The following is a 22,726-nucleotide window of genomic DNA, read 5'->3' on the forward strand; positions in this document are numbered from 1 at the left end:
GCAGCGGTGACGAGCTGAGGAGGAGGAGAAGGCCGAGCGAGTGAATCCTCGGCTGAACGGTCATCCGATCGTTTTGGTCCTGAAGCCTTTTCAGATCATCCTGGATCATTTTCACTTCCGGTCGAGGAGTCAACACCGTGAAGGGTTCTTCCACTCGGACCAAACGCTGCAGTGCTCCTAATGTGAGCGAGCTGAAGTCAAGCCTGCAGTAAGGGAGCGATTACATCAGGGAGGGAATCCAAAACACAGAAACCCCCCCGGACCAATCGACTGAGAGTTCCTCTCTTTCAGCTCTTTGCTCATCTTTTGATCATAAAAACTTATTTTCTGTAAAACCCTAAAAAGAGTTCAGTCTGCAGGGACGTGGTTTAGGAACCAGAGCTCAGAGGTGCCAGGTCACTTCCTGAGCACTTCAGCAGTGTCCTTGAGCAATGCATCGAACCTCTAACCCTTTTCACGCTCCTTCATGTGCAGCCGTTCCAGCGCGTGGAGCACGCCATCAGACGGCGGCGTGCACGGACTGTGTCGAGGCGTGAGCACACCTCAGTCGTCTGCTCTGATGTTTCTCCTTCCTCGTTTCATTTCCAGCCTGAAGAGACTCCATGTTGTCGTCTATCAGAAGCGTCTGTCCTGACCACATGCCCGCAGCGAACCACCTGCACCTGAAGTCGTGGAATAAAGTCCGAGGAGCGACAGATGTTCGGAGGTCTCGGAGAAGATTTCGACTCCCTGTAAAGGTCATAATGAGCTTCCTGTTATTGGTTTTTCCTTCAGCGCATTAGAAGCACCATGGCGTGCGTTCTGACCACGCTCCGTGGGAACGGGACGGCGTGTCAGCGTCTGCCAAGTCTTCCTCCGTGATCGCTGTGTGTCACAGCAGATTTTAATTAAAACGCTGCTTTTGTGCAACCTTTCCCCCCGCTGCCTGGGAGAGACGACGGAGACGACGGAGACGACGGAGACGACGGAGACGACGGAGACGACAGAGACGACGGAGACGACGGAGACGACGGAGACGACAGAGACGACGGAGACGACGGAGACGACGGAGACGACAGAGACGACAGAGACGACAGAGACGACAGAGACGACGGAGACGACAGAGACGACGGAGACGACGGAGACGACGGAGACGACACGCTGACAGACCGAAGCGTCACATTTAAAATAACGCGTGCGGGGAATCGAACGTTTAAAGGATACAAGAGGACGAACGCTCTCCTTATCGTCCGCTGTCATCATCTTGACCTGTGCACGTCAGGGTTCAGCCTAATCATGTCTTTCTCACTAAATGGGCCTTCACAATAAAAGCATCACAAAAGTCTGAATTTATGACAGTGACTAAAAAGAGCTGAGGCGAGCCGGCTGCAGACACACGGCTCTGCACGCCATCCGTCTCCCGTGTGTCGTATAATTGTCTCCGGTTGTTTGAGACCGCTGGCTCCACGTCTTCTGTCTGTTGATGCTTCATTAACACTTTGTTGACAGACTCGTCATGTTCAGTGTATGAAAGAGTGTCGACCTGTCACCCTGACAGAGCACGTTAAATCACTTTTACATTTCATCAAACAACAAGAGAGGCCGCACGGATCTCTGAGACACGACGGCGGCGAGCAGAACCCGGATTCTTCGCTCAGCTGTGGGAAAAAGGAAAGTGTGAAGTGAAAGGTCTCGATCACGCAGAGACACAGCTGGGATAGAAGAAGACGAGATGGATTCAAACGAGCTGTCGAGGCTCCAAAGACGATGAGAGACGTGACGACGGACGAGCGCTGCCACAAAAAGCTAAACGTGTGGATGTGTTGAAACTGGCGAGCGCTCCTGGTTATATGAACAAGCAGGACAATCTTTATTTAGGCTGTCAGGTCGTCTATTCACCATTAGAGTCGCCCCCTGCTGGGGAACAGACAGAATGCAGTCGCTCGAGCGCACGATCGTCTCCTGTCGGAGGGTTTCTGTTGAAGAGAAAGATTCATCTCACAGTTTGAGACTGAATGAAAGCAAAGTGATATTCTGTGACGAAGGATAAAAACCTGAAATCAAACCGTCGAGAGCGACGACCTTCACGACAGGAAACTCCTCAACACTATTTTCACCTCGACAGCAGACGTGAGTCCTGAGCGATCCTCACACGGTGAGAAACCTCGAGGGTGTTTCAGAGACGAGCGGCTGGACGTTTATCGGCCACGTGTCGCCGCCGCCGCCTCCTCAGCTCCAACGCCGCACGCCTCTCTCGCCATCTCGATTAATGTGATGCAGCAGCGCTCTCTAAACAAACGCAGCGTGCCGCTCCGGAGCAGAATTCAGTTTATCTTTCCCAGAATAGAAGCAGCAGCATGTAATGAAGGTCTGGTGACGTTCGGCCTGGAGTTACGTAAAAACAGCGAGGGGGGGGGAAACGCTCCAGTTCATCCCAGATATGTCCCTTTGCTATCAATAGAGCCGCTTTGGGAACCCACCAGTCCTTTAAGAGCTTGTTTTGTCTCCATGACAATATTCAATCATACACAACGTTAGCTACGGCGAGCTAACTTCTAAAAATATCTGGAAGTTGACGAGGAGGCGAGAGGTCTCCTGGTTCAAAGCTCATTTCCTGAGGATTGTCCCGTGTCTCCGTCACATCCTGGGTCTACTGGACTCTGCAGGACTGAGTCTAGTCCCTGAAGGGATCCAGGAAGGATTCTGTCCTTCTCACACGGCCTCTCGTGATCAAATCTCTGATTGGTTGACGAGCGCCAGGTGATGATGATGAGCTGATTGTAGACAGGTGGAGGATGAAGAGCGTGACACAGTTGGACGTTTTGTCCCGTGTAAAGTGACCTTGGGCGGGTTGAAAGGTCAAATAAAATGTATTATTATCATGAGGCTGTTTTCTAAACAGACAGATCGCACCGACTCTGCGTCAGGCCAGTGTTTGTGCATATTGTTTCCCACAATGCAAAGCAGCGGGTCAGAGATGGAAACGACAGACAGCAGCGTCCAATCATAACAGAGGAAATAATCACATTCAGACCAAACCACACAAAGAGACCAGCAGTTCTTCTCTGAATCTCACGAACGTTCAGACAGGAAGTGGACGTACGTCGTCCTCGTTCATTCAGAGACCAGCTGATCTACTGTAAAACAACCAGTGACTGGAGGTCACACGGCCGCCCAACAGAATACACAGTATATCTTCATGCATTAAAACACATGACATGATGAGACGTTGGATCAGTCGTGGCAGGAAGCTCGCCACTCTTACTCCTCCGCAGGCTGGAGTTCAGCGGCTGGTCAGCTCGGAGTCGTGAGCAGCAACTCATGAAAGTTTCAAAACGTCCTGCTGTGAGCGCGGAGCGCCATCCTGCGAAAACACAAATCACAACGCCGCAGAGCTTAACGAAGATTCACCTGAGGACGCCAGCCAGAGCTCTGCACAGACGACGCCACACGTCCTTTTCATGAGGACGAGTCCCCTCGTCCCTCACTCAATCGATTGGGAACACTGACCTTTGTTTGTCTTTGTTTAAACCGGTTAGCGCTCACGCACGTGATTCTGACAACATTCATCAGACGACTTTTATCCCGAGCGACGAACATCAGAGAGGAAGAAAAACAGAGGAGAGAGAGGAGGAAACACAGCTGTGATTGGACACACAGCTGCTGCAGAGACAGAGGAAGGTGTTCATCTTAAAGGTGCTCAGAGACTCTGCAGGTCAAAACTCAATCTGTGTCTGTTGACAGAAGGAACAATCTTGTAAATGTTGCCCTTGTGATGCTGCAGAGCAGAAGCCACATGAGACCTGCTGACTTCTGATGAAGTCCCTCTGGCACATGATGTCCTTGTGAGTGATTATTTTCACATTTGATTTATTCTGCATCATCAGACAGAAGAGACAAGAACATGTGATGCACTAACATGTTTGCATGCATGAAGACGCACTGATGTGTTCCAGCGACATGCACACACATGCTCCTCTCTCTGGACGTTCTTCTAACACGGCTCGATGTCGAGATTTAAACCTGAGTTGTTGTTTTTGGTGGCGAGCGAGCTGATGGAGCCTTTTTCCCTCTGAAGCAAACAGAAGGTGTTTTACTGCCGTCGTCTCTTCATTAGGATGCAGCTCCAGTCTGCAGCTGCACGCAGAGCGGAGAGAGAGGAATGATGAAACCAGAGCTAAAAATAGCCACCTCCCAGGATCCCCCCTCATACGGCAAGTAAACACTCAGCAAGCCGGCGACAGCCAGACCTCTGTGTGTGTGTGTGTGTGTGTGTGTGTGTGTGTTGGACACTTTGCAGTCCCCCCCCCCCCCCCCCCCCCCCCGTCATAAAGCACTGTTTGGTTTGGCAGGCATGCTTCATCGAGCTGCTGTACAATTAAAGCCATCTGTGTGTGTTTTTTTTCTTCCTTGAACATGTCTGGGGAGCGTTAGCGTTAGCGTTAGCGCCTCGCAGCTCCGCAGCAAACACAACACAAATCAAACCTCCATTCACGGAGAGGAGCGAAGTGAAGGCTCAGTGAAAGGATGACATGCTGCTCAAGGTCAGACGCCTTCATCACAAGCTCTGTGTCTGCACGCCAGCGTGTCGCTTCTTAACAAGGCGTGTGCAAACACTGTCCAAGTCCAAGTCCTAATCTCAAAGTCAACACAGCAGCGTCATAAAAATAATTTGTTCCGACGCTGCATCAACCTGAGAACAACAAACCTGCTGACCTGGAAACAGAATCACGAGTCACAGAGGGACTCAAAGAGCAGGGGATCCGAGGTGTTTCCTGTTCAATGCAAATGATACGAGGTTAACGTCTCACACACACACACACACACACACACACACACACACACACAATAACAAATCCACGTGAGTGAAGAGGACGACATGTGCTCCGCGGTGCTGTGGAGGAGACAGAGGAAGGAAACGACGGTTTGTTTGGACCAGATGAGATTTTCTTCACTTTAAAAGCTTTCACTTTAAGTGGCTGCTTATTTCACTCCTCACATCATCATCATCATCATCATCATCATCATCACCATCACCAGCACCATCACCATCATCATCATCATCACCATCATCATCATCATCACCTCTTCATGCAAATAACGGACCGCTGACGAGGAGAATGTTTTCGTCTCCGTTTCTCTGTTTTAGTCTTTTGCATGTTTCATGTTTGATTCCAGTTGCAGCTGGATGCAGAACTTTGACCCGACGTTTCATCCTGTAACAAAGACTGTATTCTTCCAATGAGTGGCAGCACGAGAGCCAAACTTTAAATTCATAATTCACACACAATCTGATCCAATACAAAGCAGCACATCTCCGAAGGCGCTGCTTAAACCTGTGAGTTCATGAAGTGAGTCTGATGCCTTGTTATCCTTCACAGCTGATCATTCAGCAGTTTGTCTTCACATATAAACAGACAAACATCTTGATATCTCTGTCTGTCATGTTTTGACCCGACAGGATGGTCGTCTCCTCCTCCAGCTCGAGGAGCTTCTCTTTGTGCACGGCCCTCGTGTTCTCATCCACGACGGATCAGAGATCATAGAGAGGCTGAGGCGAGATGGGTTTCCATGGCAATGCCGTGTCTTTTTTTCCCCCCTTCTCCTCGGCTTGACGTCACATCATGGCTCCCCGCTAAACCTTTAGCACAAAGGTGTGTGATGCAGAAGACGGGTCGAATGCAAAACACGAAGATTGATATTCAGTGTGAGCGTGGAGACGGGAGTGTGAACCGTCTGTTTCTGCTCTCTCACATTCATCTGATCTCGTGTTTCATTTAGACCCTCCTCTTCGCCTCTGATCTGAAGCCATTTATTCTGCTCTCCTCCGATGTTGGGAGAAGAGCAGATAAAAGACGTGATCCGGACAGCTGCTTCAAACGCTGCACATCCTTCATGTACAGCTGATTTGGTTCTGTAACGCTCTGTGTACAATCCTGCCACCTGCTGGTCTCCAGTCAGACTCCTACCTGTTTGTGATGAGATGAGCAGATGATCTGGACGAGCCTTCGGTCGCCTCTCTCCTCCCTCAGCAGTCAGAGTCTCCTCACACTGGCCCCTGCTCCAGTCACTGCACACTGAACCTTCTGTCAGATCCAGGTGCAACGACGATCCGGCTTTTTCTATCACGAGACCCAAACTGTTCCGCTCCTCCGTCTGTCTCCCACTCGGCCGGTCTCGCTCACTTCTTCTTCTAGTTGTTGTTGTTCTGTTCAGCACGCTGGTGTTTAAAGTGCTTTATCAATAAAGGTGAGTTGAGGTAGAAAGGGGCGGAGCCAGTTAATTTAATGTCATGCACCTGGGCAGGCTGAGCCCTGATATTTAAGGTGGCTGTCTTTTCCTTCATACATTAATCAATAACTTGTAGTTTCTTATTTAGATAGATAGATAGATACTTTATTGATCCCGAGGGAAATTCCGAATCTTCACTTTATCTCCAGCACTCAAGAGAATCCCGATCAGTTTTAGAAAGTTTTTATTTTACAATTTTAAAGGATTAACATTTTATTAACGGTGTATTTGAAGTTCTTCCTTCTTTTCTTTTAACAGTAAAAACGTTTCGGCCTTGATTTTGAACTTGCGTCCTCTTTTCAGCGACTTGATGTTTGGAGGAAAAGATGAGCTGAAGCCCGCCTGAGGGCCGAGCGCCACGTGCTGCTCTGCCTGTCCGAGGGCCAGGTGCATGCTGGGAGAGGTGTGTGTGTTTGAGTGACAGGTGTGTGAAGGACGCTGTGAGAACAGGTGGGCATGGAGCCACATGGCAGGGACACGACCTCTCTGCAGGACGTGTCCCGGTGGTGACAAGAGACCGAGAGCAAATGTATCTGATCGGTCTGTCCCGACGTCGCTGCAGCCGCACCGTCACGTTCGAACAGACGGAATCTCAGCTCGACTGGCTGCTGCTCGTTTGGCTTCTATTTTTACCCCTGCAGTATTTTCTGTTTCATGTGCTCGCCTCTCCTCTCCATCCTTTCGTTCCCATACAAGGTAACTCCAGCAGCCAGAAACAACATTCTTGTCCCGGGATTAACATCGTTCCCCTCCCGCCTCCGAGACTAATCACATCCACACGAGTTATAAATAACTGAGCGGGAGGAAGAAGCGAGGGGCTCGGAGGGAAGACGTCCTGCATCAACAAACGTTAAAGAGTCGACTTCCTGAAGCGAGCGGCGAGGTTGTGTTCATGTAAATGATACAGAATTGTAAATCAGAGACAGGAAACAGAAGACTAACAGACTGTCAGAACTCCAGGCCAAAACGTGCAGGATTCATAAGATTCTTGTTTTTTTATTTACACAGTTAAAGTTACGGGGTGACAGTGCCTGAAGGTTTCTGGACCCTCGCCTCCCTCAGGAGGTCGCCCTGAGAGGAGACCCCGGGGTCGACCCTCAGCTGGGAAACATGGCTTGTGAGAGGGACGTCTGGAGGATGGACGGGACCGTGCTCGTTCATAACAGATCTGAGATGTGCTAGTTTAGAAACCACGGCTAATTTTCATCTGCTGTAACCCCGTGTAGCCCCGCCTCTCACGCACTGTGTACATTTATAACCGCCGCTTCTTCCCGGGAGCTTCCGAGCTCTCGTGTTGCAGGTTCCTCGAGCTCGCCGGTGGACGACCTGCTCGACACGTTTCACAACATGAAAACGTTTAAATGGACAGCGTGTGAGTGTGTGTATGAGTGTGTGTAGGAGTGTGTGTATGAGTGTGTGTAGGAGTGTGTAGGTGCCGTTTTGTTAACTGTGTTTACAGTTGTCTTGTCTTGCTCTTGTCTTCGTGGCTCCTCTCCTCCTTCACTCTTTAATGAGTTCTTTCCATGGAGCGTCGCCTGATGGGAAACGTTTCCCTTCAGCCCTTCATGATGTTTATTCTGTGTTGTTGGTCAGGTGGAGGCTGTAAACATGTGTGAGACTGTTAAACAGGGTCAGTCCACGCCACATCGTCCAGACTGCAGCTCCTAACATCGTCCACAAGAGGGTGCACACGGGCTCGACGTGAGGCGTTACCTGCTCTGAAATAACCTTCTCTCTCCTGCCACGCTCCATCAGGCTGCAGTAAACAAAGAGGCTTTAGGGGTGGATAACTCCAGCTGGTGGAACGTGCTGGATGGAATCTCTTTGTGTTATTGGGAGTGTGTGTGTGTGTGTGTGTGTGTGTGTGTGTGTGTGTGTGTGTGTGTGTGTGTGTGTGTGTGTTGTTCCAGTGAGCTGGGCGTCAGCACTAACAGCAGCTGGCACGCTCCCGGCTCTTACCGGCAAATCCCACTGAGTCATCAGCAGGCTGCGGCTCTTTGTCTGCAGGTTTAGCTGAGCTCTGTGACCTCTGTGGACTCGGTGTCAGAGCGCCGTCTGCAGCGCCGCTCAGCTGCACCGGAGAGGGAAACACACGGCGTGGAAGAGCAGGCGGAGAGAGACAAACATACAGAGTGTGCACGAGACTCACTTAATGCATCTGATTTCATGTTCAAGCTTTTATCATTGAATGCTGCTGAACGGCTCTGCAGCCATCTGAAGGATGTTTGTGATAAATAAGTCACACAGATATAAAACAGGCTGCATCACTTCTTCTCTTTGCTTGTTAACGTGGAGGTAGGGATGTCGAGACATGAGGGTGTGTTTTAACATACAGGACACTGTAAGAAGCTGAAATGTGCAGGGATGCAAAGTTGGGTATTTTATTAATTGTGTGAATGTCTCTCTGTTCTGTTAGAACTCCTGTTCTCTGAGGTTTCCTGCTCTCAGCATCAAATAAAAAAGAAGGTTCAGATCATTTAACTTTTTCCCTCGATCACTCTTTACTGTGTTCACCGTCTGTCCCACACAAAATGATGATTCTGACCCTGATTCTGTGATGAGTCTCTGACTGTCTTCAGTGGGAATTAAAATTCAAAAGATGTATTTTCTTGCACTGATCATTAAACAACACACACGTTAAAGGAGCAGTCTGTAACTCTGACCCCTAGTGTTTAAAATTGGTACTGCAGTAAATTCTAAACTCTTGCCCGCTTCCATCGCTGCAACACCTGTTTACCTGATAACTGCTCTCATATCTGGCAAACCCAGGGGCGTCCAAAACGGCCTTCAAAGCCCCGCCTACCTTCTCTGGTCCAATCAGATCCAGAGCATTCAGGAGCAGAATCTAAAGTTAGAAGGAGGACATACTGGCTGCTGCATTGTTGTCAGAGAAGCTTCAACACAGCAGGTTTCCTTCATGATCACACAGGAAGAGAGCAGCGCTCTGATTGGCTGATTGATCACACAGGAAGAGAGCAGCTCTCTGATTGGTCCTTTAAACCTAAATTGTAATGACTCATTTCTTTCAAATATAGAAAGATTATGATTTCTCATAATTTCTTTAAATGTGATCAGCAGAACGAATCCAGACAGCTCATGTCTGTGGTTATAATAATTATGTTTTCATTTATTTATACAGCTTTTAAATCTGAGTGTTTCCTCAGCAAAGAGGTTCATCTGTTCAGCTGAATGGAAAGATTTCACTGGGAGGGATTCAGATCGTCTTCATTTATTAACTCGCACAACATTTGATCTGATAAACATCAATCAAATACAAAACCAGAACATGTAAGGAGGAACATACCGAGCACCTTGTCTTTTATTAAATCTCCAAACAACACTTATGTTAAAGACAAACTAAAGAGGAGAGTCTAGAAGCTCCGGACGCGGCGGAAGGAGCCGACGTTGGGGTTCATGGCGGCCCACTCCGTGAAGCGGCGATACTCTCCTCTTTCCAGCAGGTACTGCCGGCCACGGAAGTTTGGAAGCTCGTAGAAGACCCAGGCGCCGTCCTTCACCTGAGCAGAGTGGACCTCGTTGACGTGCCAGTGGTCAGGCAGGTTGCTCAGATCCTCTGTGAACTCCAACATCTGACCTGCAAAGTCAGGTCGCTCGAAGATACGGATTGTGAACATGCCAGAAACCTGCAAGACAAAGATCAGGGGTTTAGCAATAATTAATAAGACATCACAGTTTATTTGATGTTGAAGGGGCTCTTTGGCTCTTTGAAGCCCTTCTGCATTTTACACGTCACTCAAGCTTGCTTTCTGTCTCCAGCAGTGCTGCAGACCTGTGGACAGGTAATCAGCAGCATGAGGAACACCAGTCGCTCTCTGCAGAGACCCCATCAGATATCTGGAGTTTGGTCCCTGCTTGTCAACAGGCAAGGCAGGCAACGGGCCCCTGCTGGCCTCGGGCCCCCAAGCAGGCACATTTTAAACTGCAACAGGAGCTCAATGTGTGCAAACGTGTGCAGGCTGAGACACAAACTTACAGTCTGGAGAATTTGAGGGAGCTTTTTGGTCTCGTGGTTATTCTGCATCATTCCCCAAACTTAGAAGTATCAAAGGTTAAAAAACGTTTCCACTCACACGAAGGACTTGAAAGAAGCCAAAAGGACACATTTACAAACTAGTCACTTTGATACCTGACATGCAGATGACACAGTCCTTAACCAAGCAGACCACGGTGTGCACAATGAGTCTGCATCTCGACATCAAGAGCACAATTACAATTCATTCATAAAGAAACACATCACTGTTTCTGCAGTTTTCTTGCAAAAGACTGACTCTAAGTTATTAACAACATGCTGACAAACATAACCATAGAATGGTTAACTGTTATTAGAGGAGTTAAAGGGTTAGGATTGGATTCACTCAGGGTTTCCTCTTGATGTTGGGTTAATCCGGCAGTCTTTAACATGTTGCTGGGTTAATGAAGCAGTGCAGCTTGTAGACTTCCCTGAGCATGTTGTATGGAAGCTCTGAGGTCTCCTCTCATCTCATCTGATTGAACTTACGTAACGTATCAGCCTGCAGGACCGGATGCTGTCGTTGTAGCCATTCCAGCGCTGGAAGTCTGGGTACTCTCCTCTGGTCAGGATGTACTGGTAGCCCAGGTAGTTCGGTCTCTCGAAGAGGACCCAGGCGCCGCTCTCCACACGGATGGAGTTACAGCGGCTGAAGTGGGTGTTCAGTTCAGGACAGTCACTGCTGCACTCGTAAAAACGACCCTGGAAGTTTTTGTCTTCGTAAAACACAATCTGGAAGAGGAAAACGTACAGTCTCAGGATATTTCAAACAACATGGAGACTGTACTGCATCCAACAGAACCCAGCTCCAAGTGAGGAGCAGTAATCTAGCATGACTTAAAGAAGGGTAAGAACTCAAGAAATGAAGACATCATTGATGCCTGATGAGGTTGAGGGTGCTGCTGCAGTTTTTCCTACCTTTCCCACACGCTCCATGTCAGGGCCTCGCACCAATGTTTGATAACTGCCTGCTAATCCCACCTTTCACATGCACAGTATTGCCTGCAGGCCTGGTCCAGATTTATATATACAGTGTATGTGGTCACACTGAAGTGCACTGTGCCAGGTCCATCATTGTCATTTTAATTGCCTCAGCAGTTATACCTGCACGAATGCTGATGCTGCAATTGTTTTAAAAAGTGTTTACTCACGCCTGCAGCCGCTGACCTTTTGATCTGCATCCTTCCAGAAATGATTTTTATTGATCCAATTAAACTGTCTCCTCTGCAGCAGCAAGTGAGGCGGAGGGCTGACGTTGGCTTGTGGCCACTTGGAGCGTCTGTACCATCTGTGAGGCAGGAGACAGGTGCATGCAGAGCGTCATGCCCCGCCCTCTGTCTACATCCACACCTGAGTCAGCTGACCACTCTCTCTCCAGGGTCTCCAGGTTTGATCCAATCCAAAGGTTAATTAAAACAAAGCTGTGTTTCAGTTTAGAGTAGAACTATGGAACTGTTCAGAGAGCATTACCGAGTTTAAGATTAGAAAAATACAGCTGAACAACAACTTGTAAACTTGTAAATCTTCTTCATAGCGTTCACGTTGTTTGTTGTTGTTGTTACAAGATTCAAAGTTTCCAAACTGAAAGCACGTAAAAAAGAAACTGAAGTGGGAAGAACGTCTTCACAATTCTGAAACTGGGACCATCTGAGGAGCACCTGAATGCATCATATAAGTGGGACTGTCACTACATGGTTACCTGAGACGAGCAGACGTCCCAAACTGGACTTTTTACACGCTCACACATGCACACAGTTACTCTCCCAACATTTCTGTTTCTTTTAATCTTACAAATATTACTTTGATATTTGTTATCGCTTCAGATAGTGTCGATTGCAAAATGACTTTATTGGTTCACCTTATTTAGTCTTAAAGTCTATTATTACAAGACTTAGACTTAGACTTAGACTAAACTTTATTGATCCTTTGGGATGACTCCCTCAGGAAATTCCTTCAAATCTGAGTTTGAAGGAATTCCCAGCCCTCTTACATCTACCACTGCTGCTGTTTGGACCAGGTATCACCTCTTTTATCATTGTTTTATCAGACCATTGTTCATAATCAGATTCAGGATTTATTTATTTATTTTTTTTTAAGATTTATTTTTGGGCCTTTTATGCCTTTATTATAGAGGGAGGACAGTGGATAGAGTCGGAAAGGGGGAGAGAGAGTGGGGAGAGACATGCGGGAAATGGGCCACAGGCCGGACGCGAACCCGGGCCGCCCGCGCGCGAGGACTATAGCCTCAATACATGGGATCGCGCGCCCTGCCACTGCGCCACCGACGATCCCCAGATTCAGGATTTATTTTGAACCAACTTTGTCAATAATCGATTGGATCAAATCTTCAAAAATAGTTTATTTCAAAGGGAAAAAAAGCATTATGAAATTAATAACATTTAGTAAATCACTCTTTGTTTTTTGTTCCATCAAACCTCCAGTTTGTGTTTGTTTCACTTTTGAGTGGGATTGGAATAACTTGTAGGACCTAGAAAATTATGCAGTGACATTAGGAAACCTCCCTAATGGGGCCCCATCTGACAACACTTGTTTCTGTTGCCTCGTTAAAGCTGTAAAAACAAACGTTTATCAACGAAAGACTGCAAAGAAAGATGAAGAGGAAGAATCTGTCAAGAACAAAATGAGGATTAAACGTCAGGACACAGAGATGGTGATGAACACTTGATGGTGATGAACACTTGTTGGTGATGAACACTTGTTGGTGATGATCACTTGTTGGTGATGATCACTTGTTGGTGATGAACACTTGTTGGTGATGAACACTTGTTGGTGATGATCACTTGTTGGTGATGAACACTTGTTGGTGATGATCACTTGTTGGTGATGATCACTTGTTGGTGATGAACACTTGTTGGTGATGAACACTTGTTGGTGATGATCACTTGTTGGTGATGAACACTTGTTGGTGATGATCACTTGTTGGTGATGATCACTTGATTTTTACCTCAGGCCCAAACTGACTCTAGAATCACCTGTGACACCAGGTTTGTTGGTGTTTTACCTGAACTACCAACTTAGATTTGCGGCGCTTTAATCTCGGGAGAAGATTTTGTTAAAGTGTTACCAAAATCTTCTTCCAAGTCATCCAACTGTCCATGAGGATAAAAGCTACAAGGTCGGAGGGTGTCGGCCTAAATTGGTAATAAAGTCGACCTTCATACTGAAAGTGCTGCTGTGGAGTTTTTTCTTTGTTAACTCTTTAAGCCTTTCACTCTTCATGCACCTTGGTAGTTGATGAAGTTGTGCCAGAAAATCCTAGCTAATGTTTTGCCACAAAAGATAATGTATTATATTTGTTTTTATTCTGCAGTAGAAGCAAACAAGCAAAGACAAACAGCATCAAAGAGGTTTATTGCAATAATCTACATCACAACTGCAGAATTCTTCTGATGGAGCCCACGACTGCTTTCAGAGCTCCCCACTCTGAGTAGTGTGGGTAATCCCCTTTCTCCAGCAGGTACTGGCGACCACAGAAGTTGGGGTGTTCAAAGAAGACCCAGGAGCCTCCGAGGACCTTGCAGGACTGCACTTCTTGTCGGAGCCATTTCTCCTGGACAGACTTCACATTTTCTGTCAGATCGAAGGATTGTCCTCCAAAGTTTGGTCGGTCAAAGAGCTTCAGCTTGTACGGCCCTATGGCCTGAAACCAAAACAGCAGAAAACACAAGTTCAAGTCAAACATTAAAAAGAAAGCTTGTGGAACTGTTCCAGCTTGTTTGATGACTTACACATTTGATGATCCTGCAGGATCTGACACAATCATTGAAGCCCATCCAGCGGCGGTAGTCATTGTACTCCCCTGGACCAACAATATACTGGTAGCCCGTGTAGTTGTTTCGCTCATACAGAACCCACCAGCCTCCTTCTACCTTGACCGAGTTGCATCGGTGGATGTAGCCGTGCAGGTCGGCTGAGTCCCCTTTGCAGTCATAGGACTTTCCTTGGAAGTCCCGGTCCTCGAAGAACACAATCTAGAAAGGGATAGAGACAAACAAATAGCATCTATGTCTGCTGCACTAAATGTTTCACCTCTTGTTCATATTCTCACCTTCTCCATCTGTGGCGCTTTAATGTACTAGATTCAGTAACAAACACAGTACTCTTTATAGATGCCAGAGACAATACTATCAAATGCATGCTTAGCAGTGCGTGCAACCATTATTACAATTCGAATTTCATCTAGACTCTGCCCATTGTTCTAACTCACTGAATTGCCGTTCAGCACACAATGGTTGTTTTTATCAGTGCCAAGTGTATTTAAACCACTGCTCCGTCCAAAAACACTGCGATAAATACGTTTTTGTTGATGCACTTTTATATTAGGCTCTTGTGTAGACCTCAGGCTGCTGACTCTGCTAACAACTGGCTTCTCATTTGAAGGTTCTGGTTGGACTCAACTTCTTGAAGCTGACACAACCACTAAAGTTACCAGAGGTCATGGTGTCTCTCCATTTATTTGAGTATTATTGTCATGTCCTGTTTCACCTTGTCTCTGGATTTGTCTCCGTTTTTCTTTTAAGGTCCCGATCCTGATTGTGCCCACCTGTGTCCCGTTACCCCTGATTGTCCATGCATACTTCCCTGGTTGCACTCGAATTGTCTTTTTAGTCTTAGAATGATTCCTAACTGAATGAAATCACCCAGAAGCATCTGAGTGGCGTCCTTGATAAGAGCTGTTTGAATTCTCTCAAAGCTAAAGGTGCGTCAACGTCCGTCTGTCCTAAATAAGTCTGTGTCCTGGTTTGGCAACCTCACTCAGAAAGTCTTGGCAAAGTTGCAGGAAATTATATATTTGAATATTAGATTGAAGGCTGTGGTCTTGTTTTCACACTTTATTCTAAAAGAAAACAAAACTAACAAAATACATGAGGGGGCTTAACTGGGGCTATACAGATTTGTGATGGGTCTATAGCGCCCCCTAGCTCCCGTGTAGCTTGGTGCTTGGCTGTGGCTTATTGCAAGAGTTAGTCATTTCTCAACTGGAGGGTCAAAGGTTTGATCCCCAGCTCCTGGAGCAACATGTCCAATGTGTTCACTAAGCCCCTAGTTGTGAAGCGCTGGCGGTGTGTAAGTGTGATGGTTACTTCACATAGCAACATCTACTGTATGTGTGTGAACGTGACATGCAGAGTAAAAACGCTATACCAGCTCAAGTCCGTTGACCATGTAGGACTCGTCTTTGTTTTGCTTGATTAGTAACTTCATGAAATGATTTTGGCCTGGAAGTAAGATAGCTTGAAAAATGGGACTCAAAGTCACATGGGTTTTTACATCTAGGTATTAAATAATTATGTTAATTAATTTAGCTAATTGTTGGTTCAGTTTTCAACATATGGAGTTAATGCATTAACTTCAGGGGTGTGGTCAGGACCACAAACAACACACTTCCTGTCTAAACAAGAAAGAGCTCTCGAAACTCCAATTAATTCAAAATTCTGCAGCAAGAATTCTGACCCGCACAAATAGGAGGACCCACATATCCCCTGTTCTGAAAGAACTTCACTGGCTGCCAGTGTCCTTTAGGTTCAGGTTCAAAATCCTGGTTCTGGCTTTCAGAGCCCTACATGGTCAGGCTCCCTCTTACCTTAGTGATCTGATCCAGCCTTAGGCTCCTGTGGGGGCGCTGAGGTCTATGGATCAGAACCTGATGAAGGTCCCTCGAGCTCATTATCGCACTAGAGGTGACCGGTCTTTCCAAGTTGTTGCTCCGAGCCTCTGGAATGAACTTCCGCCATCTTTGTGCTCAATTGATTCAGTTGACTCTTTCAAGAGTCAACTGAAGACGTTTTTATTTGTCCAGGCTTTTAATTAGTCTCTTTTAGGGCTGCTATGATTTTTGTACTGTCTGTATATTGCGTGTGATGTTTTAACTTTGTTTGTGAAGCACTTTGTGGTCTCTGCACGCGAAAAGTGCTATATAAATAAAATTTACTTACTAACTTACTTAAACCACAGCTTCAACCACCTGACACGCTTACTGAAACCTTCAGTAAACATCCCACTCTGTCTCCATTCTTTGACCCACCCTCCCTTCCCCTTCTCTCTCCCATTCACCCACCTCCTTCCTTCATTTTTAACTTGGCATATGCCTGTCCTGAGTGTTAGTATAATCTTGGCAGAATGATCCCTGAGAAAACACCCCCTTCCATGAGTCTCCCTCTGCCCGGCCTTTAGACCAGCCTAATGGATGACCTCCTCTTCCTACATCCCTGACATCTCAAAATCCATTATACCAATCTTCTACTGAATGTTTCAAAAAGGCCCATCATTTGGGCGTTGTCTGTACTCGTGAATGTTTGTCTGTTGGTCCAGATAAAAATGTCCTGCAGGAATAATAACCCTTTGTGTGGCATGGTACACAAAGGGGAGTCTATATTTAAATTTCATTCCAAATGTTGGCCTGTCCTGTAATCTTTGTTGTTCACTAAGTGACTGTGTATTGATATGCCATAGATATCTGATGAAAAACATTTGAAATACATCCCATCAGTTATCTTGCACTCCCATTTCATAACAGCGTGACTGCTGATGGGTCAGAAATCTGAGGTTGGTCATTAGGAGTAATAAGAGTTGGGGACCTTTTCTGTTGAACAGACTGCAGTAGTGTTCTAATGGAAAAGAACGCTGTTGTTGTTGTGATATCAATCAAAAGGGACAACAATGATAGGGAAAACATGCTTTTATTCATTTTGAGTACAACACTCTGGATTTGGGAAGAGGGAACATTGGAAGGCTGAAGGGTTCTGCAGATCTTAGCGTTCTGGAACATTAAGTTCTCTAAAGGGTTCAGGAACTTTCTTAACAGTCCGAGACTTTACTTGCATCTGGACTCTGGAGCTGTTGGCTTTTAAATGAATTTGGAATTCCATGGATGTTGGAATTTTCTTCTAGAACTCGTGTCCTAAGGTTCCGGGTTTCTGCCGACTCCGCTGGCCTTTGTCAGCCGTGAACGCCGGATGGTCGCCGTAGTTCTAGAACTCTCTGATCCTCCGGAAGGATCCCACAGCTGGGGAGGTGGCGCCCCAGTCTGTGTAGCTGTGGTACTCTCCACGCTCCAGGAAGTACTGGTGTCCGTGGTAGTTCGGCTGCTCGTACAGAACCCACGCTCCGTCGGTTACCACACAGGAGTTAAACTCCCGGAACTTGAAGGTCTCGTACACCGATGGGCAATCATCGACGCACTCTGCAGCTTTTCCTCCGAAATCCTGCTTTTCGTAGAATTTGATCTTCCAGGACTTTCCGTAAACCTTATTAGAGTTCAGAAATAAAAAAAAGATGAACAACATTAGTATTTAGTATCTGCCACATTGTACTTATTCCCCACGCTGCTCCTCATCACCTCCACTAATACTCGTCTTGGCTGTTGTCCTATCCTTCAGTTTTTGATGTGAATGGGCATTGACAGCACTCTGCTGCCAAATCATGAGCCTTTTATCTCTCCTTTTTCTCTGTTAGCCTTTGACTGATTACTGCTTGGTTGGTGTACTCGCTGGTATTTTACTGGCGCTGGAAACACTCATACAAACTCGGAAAAGTTGAGAAATCCTGACATAACCCAGAATTTTATATAAACTAACCAGTTTGACTCTCTTCTATTAAAAACGTGTTGACCCACGGTGTAGTCAGTTGTCCCCAGGTTCAGGAAACAGGTGCATCAAAAATATTCCTACTTGAGCCAGAAAATCATTGATGATATCTTTTGTTCTAGCTTACATTTTTGATGGAGCGACATGACTTGATGCTGTCGTTGAATCCCATCCACTGCTTCTGATCAGGGTACTCTCCTGGGCTCAGGATGTACTGGTTGCCAGTGTAGTTTGGATGCTCGTACAAAACCCAGCAGCCACTCTCCACCTTGACGGAGTTGCAGCGGCTGAAGTACGAGCGCAAGTCAGGGCAGTCGGTGCTGCAGTCATAGCACCGCCCCTGGAAATTCTTATCCTCGAAGAATGTGATCTGAATGGAAGGAAGCAGAGACAAACCCTGGTAAACTATCTTTCAGACATTCAGCTCTACTCTTGAACAGCTGGCTCTAGAGATCTTGAAAACCTCTTGGAAAAAAGCAGCATTTGCTCCTTACCTTCCCCATTGTTGTTGGTGTCGCTTGCCTCCCACCCAGCTGCAGCTGTGTTGTGGTTTATATCGAAATGCAGAATGTGCAGATCTGGGGAAGCCTTTGTCATCTAAATTAGTTTGATTTGCATATCAGCAAAACGGTTTGGTCAAGTTTGATTTCCCTTTGTCCTCATGTGATAGCCTCTATCAAAGAATTTCCTAAACTGACATAAAACAAAAGTTAAGCCAACAGCCATGCTTACTGATAAAAGTGAGGATTGTTTCCATGGATTTCTGATGCAATAAATGGTTATTTATATTCTGTCAGAAGTTGTCTTTTTGTGTGTGATAAGACATCATTTGGTCAACGATCTTCATGCTGTATTTTTGCAGAATGTGACCACAGAATAGCATCATGTAGGGAAAGTCACGTGCAATTATTTGATCTCTAATAACAGGTGTTGAAAGTCAAAGATTCCTCATTTCACTCTTGAGTGCTTCGTGCTCGACACGAGAGACGAGTTTGTTCTTCGTTACAGATTCTCAGAAAAGGAGCCGTTGGATCTGTTTGATTGAACCTTCCTTAGCATCTTTAAGTCTCGTTGTGGGTTGTTTGTTTTTCTGACTTGTGCTCGGTCAGGATGCACATCAGCGTGAGGCCTGATTCAGTCTGGATTGTTGTGGTTTACAGGACTGAACAAACGACCTTCAGGACTCCAGGATACGTTCATGTGTTGTCTCTTAAAACGTTGCTTGAGGATGTGATTGGACGGATTCTTACAGGATGGATTCTTACCCATCACAAAAAACAACTTACATAATATATATTTTTTAATCTGATGGACAACATTGTCGATTTCGCCCATTATGAACACATGTTCAGTTATATAAGTAATAAATGGGAAATAGTAACTTAGGCATGCATCCATCACCTCCAAGGTCAACACATCAACACATAGTTATAAGAAACAAGGATTATTTTATTATTTTGAAGTATTTTGTTGCACATTTATTTATTATCTAAATCTGAGAAGCTGCAGAGGATCTTTGTGATAAAATGACGTGTTGAGGGATGCAAAATAAACCTAAAAGTATGTCATCCTTCTTCTAAAAACATCAATGATCTGACCTATAAGGTTGCATCCAAACAAAGCATCACAAATCCATCCGAGATTTGAGATTGATGTGACCGTGATAAAACTTTGTCTGTCTGAGAGAATCTGCACCTCCCTCCTCTCCCTTCCCCTCTGTCTTCCAACCATTTCCCCTCCCTTTGTTCTGGATCATGATGGCATAAATGAAATTAACAGCGATCGCAGAGCTGCTTATTCATCAGCTTCCACATCATTTGAATGACAAAACCCTGTTACAGCGGGTATAAAGTATAAAAGGCAGCTGGCAGCTGCAGGTCGTTGGACAGTTTCCCACAAACACAGATCGACAAACATGGGCAAGGTATGTAGAGAAGCAACCAGAGGACACGCTTTGTGATGTGCAGAAGAAACTCTACAATCACACCAGACGGACATGTGAAATAAATCAGTTCAGTTTTTAAAAGAAAACATAATCTGCTGTTTTCTTCCAACAGATCATCTTCTACGAGGACAGGAACTTCCAGGGTCGCTCCTATGAGTGCATGAGCGACTGCTCCGACATGACCTCCTACCTGAACAGGTGTACCTCCTGCAGGGTGGAGAGCGGCTGCTTCATGGTCTACGACCGCCCCAACTACATGGGGAACCAGTACTTCCTGAAGAGGGGGGAGTACTCTGATTACACCACTATGGGCATGAGTGACTCGATCCGATCCTGCCGTCTAATTCCTCAGGTTTGCAAATATTTAAAAGATAAATGATTGGTGATATGATCAGTCGTGTCATGTCTCAGTCCTGGGGTTCAGTGCTACTTTCATTTATTTTCTTGCTTTGCTATTAAATTTAAGGTTGGAGGAGAAAGACGATAAATTTCAGCACCCTCGGGTGTCCAGCACTTTTTCACAGCAGCAGATTCTAAACCCTCTTTGTGAATCGATCCACAGCACAGAGGCTCTTACAGGATGAGGATTTTCGAGAGGGAGAACTTCCAGGGCCAGAGCCACGAGCTGATGGACGACTGTGACAACATCCAGGACCGCTACCGCATGACTGACTGCCAGTCCTGCAACGTGATGGACGGTCACTGGCTGATGTACGAGCAGCCCCACTTCAGAGGCAGGATGATGTACCTGAGGCCCGGAGAGTACCGGAGCCCCCGAGAGGTGGGCTACAGCGGCATCAGACTCAGCTCCGCCAGGCGCATCGTGGATTCCTGCTGAAACAGAAAAAAAAGCAATAAGTGAATGAATAAAACGAGTAAATCAAACATGTCGTTGTTGTCGTTCGTCATTTAGAAGACGGCTTCTCTCGAGTCTTTTTAGGTGGAATCTGCAGATCTTGAAGGATCATGATTTACAAACAGTCACACTGCACACTAAATATTCCTCTGAGTGTCGACGCCACCAGGTCTTTAAACTCCCCAACACTTCAGCAAACACTCCGAGTTATTTCATAAAGCTCACTCTTTAATCTCAAAAACACAAAGCAGAGATGGAGATGTGATATTTTTCCTCACATATGGAGGATAAATATTTCCAAACGTTCACTTAAACTTAAAGCTGGTTTCACCACAGAGACTTTAAGCGTGCATGCAAAGAGTCGCTCTGATGCAGACAGAAAGAAAATATCTTAAAGATGACCAGCATCCATTTATACAAAGACTTCAAGGTGCAGAATCCTCAAACGAAGGAACAGATTCATAAATACACGTAATGTATCAGGACTGATCTGTTGATTCCCCAACGAGCACACGGTAAACGGCCTCAGATCGTTTGTTTAAAGCCGATGCTGCACGGTAAAACACAGTAACACAGTAAAATACATGATGAGCACTAAAAACGAATCTTTAATAACAGAAAATTAAAATTGAAACAAGTTCTATAAAAGTAATTAAATATCATCTCCTGCACACAATATAATGATCATGTGTGCAGGAGTAATCATCTTTCAAGACGACACATATCAGACTCCTTCAGTTTCAGCAGGACGGGTTGGAGGCGTGTCTCCGGAGGAGGCGTGGCCAATCAGCTGTTTGTTTTGCTGGAGCTCAAGAGCGACATCTACTGACATCTTTACATGTATCAGGTGTTGACATGAAGTACGACACTCTTCATTAATAAATGTTTGTCAGACAATCAATGCTTGTCTTGAACCTGTTATCATGAACGTGGCACTTTGATTGGCTCATTGACACGCTCGTCACTCACGACAGATTCTTCTTCTGGTTTAATGAACATTACAGGTGAGTTCGAGTGTTGTGAACCACTTTCTGAAGGTCTTGGTTTGGTATCGTAATGGAAAGCATTTTGACCTTGTCTCGGTCTCTGACTGAGTGGAGTCTGGATTTAAAATATAGACCGGTCAAGACCACCGCTGATTGGCTGTTTGTCCACATCAGGAAATAAGGGAGACTTTCTATTTCATGCAGCAAACATGTTTATGTTCAATCATAAGATTATTAAAAAGACAGCATGTAAACTTTGTTTTTTAATGTTGCTTTACATGTGCAGTCTCTCTCTCTCTCTCTCTTTCTCGCTCGCTCGCTCTCTCTCTCTCTGTCCACTGACCTGTCTCTGGAATGGAGGCTTAAAATCCCAAATACATTTATGACAGTAAATCAAAATAAACCAGTGAGAGCAGCCCGTGAAGTGTTGCACCATCGCACATTACATGAACGGTTCATTTTATCTGATACTTTGTGAAGGAAGGCTTTTATATGAGATGAGGAGCTGCAGGTCAGATTTGAACCTGGGCGGCCTGCGTGGAGGACTAAAGCCTCTGTACCGCTCAGCCATCAGCGCCCTGTAGGAGCTGATTTATTAGTTTGTATAATAGGCGGGGGGGGAGTGCATGTGTCCCGTGCATATGCACATCCCAATCTGACTCCAGCCTGTCTCTAAAAAAAATAAACAAATAAAACTCTTGTCTCTGTTTGCAGAGTGGAAGCTGTGTGTCTTTATGTGTCTTTATGTGTCTTTAACACACTGATTCAAACAGGCTTAATGACCCATTAAATAAATACTGACAGTATGAAGTCGGCCTGTGGATAAAATGTTTGATATGAGAGGTAAACAATGTTTTTTCCTCTGAAAAAGAAACTTTCATGTTTTCAGATTTTAACCTGAAAACTTCCTCTCAGAAACACCGAACAAACGAGGCTCAGTTTGTTGACATTTATTCACGAGTTAACGTCACCTTCAAATAAAAATATTAACTAAACGTGTGTGTGCCGATGATCGACTACTGGAGTGAAAGA

At 45.8% G+C, this 22,726-nt stretch overlaps 3 protein-coding genes across 3 annotated transcripts; 1 reads left to right on the forward strand and 2 right to left on the reverse strand.

The window, feature by feature from the left end:
- Positions 1-9,641: 9,641 nt before the first annotated feature.
- LOC306832928 (uncharacterized protein) lies at positions 9,642-18,485 on the reverse strand (the record flags this gene model as incomplete). Its single annotated transcript, XM_079357949.1, has 6 exons — positions 18,402-18,485; positions 18,035-18,277; positions 17,296-17,568; positions 11,219-11,281; positions 10,790-11,032; positions 9,642-9,914 (listed from the first exon to the last, which is right to left on the reverse strand). The coding sequence occupies exons 1-6, from the start codon at positions 18,408-18,410 to the stop codon at positions 9,642-9,644; spliced, it is 1,104 nt and encodes a 367-aa protein (XP_079214075.1). The 5' UTR covers positions 18,411-18,485.
- Positions 13,656-14,565, reverse strand: LOC306833017 (gamma-crystallin S-1-like). Its single transcript, XM_079358053.1, has 3 exons — positions 14,370-14,565; positions 14,050-14,292; positions 13,656-13,961 (listed from the first exon to the last, which is right to left on the reverse strand). The coding sequence occupies exons 1-3, from the start codon at positions 14,376-14,378 to the stop codon at positions 13,689-13,691; spliced, it is 525 nt and encodes a 174-aa protein (XP_079214179.1). The 5' UTR covers positions 14,379-14,565; the 3' UTR covers positions 13,656-13,688.
- A 1,239-nt stretch (positions 18,486-19,724) lies between the features above and the next one.
- On the forward strand, positions 19,725-20,737 carry crygm3 (crystallin, gamma M3). Its single transcript, XM_079358052.1, has 3 exons — positions 19,725-19,831; positions 19,965-20,204; positions 20,415-20,737. Exons 1-3 carry the CDS (start codon positions 19,823-19,825, stop codon positions 20,688-20,690), a joined length of 525 nt encoding a protein of 174 aa, XP_079214178.1. The 5' UTR covers positions 19,725-19,822; the 3' UTR covers positions 20,691-20,737.
- The last annotated feature ends 1,989 nt before the right edge of the window (positions 20,738-22,726 follow it).

Source organism: Symphodus melops, assembly GCF_947650265.1.
Source record: "Symphodus melops genome assembly, chromosome: 12".
NCBI classification, from domain to species: Eukaryota; Metazoa; Chordata; class Actinopteri; order Labriformes; family Labridae; genus Symphodus; species Symphodus melops.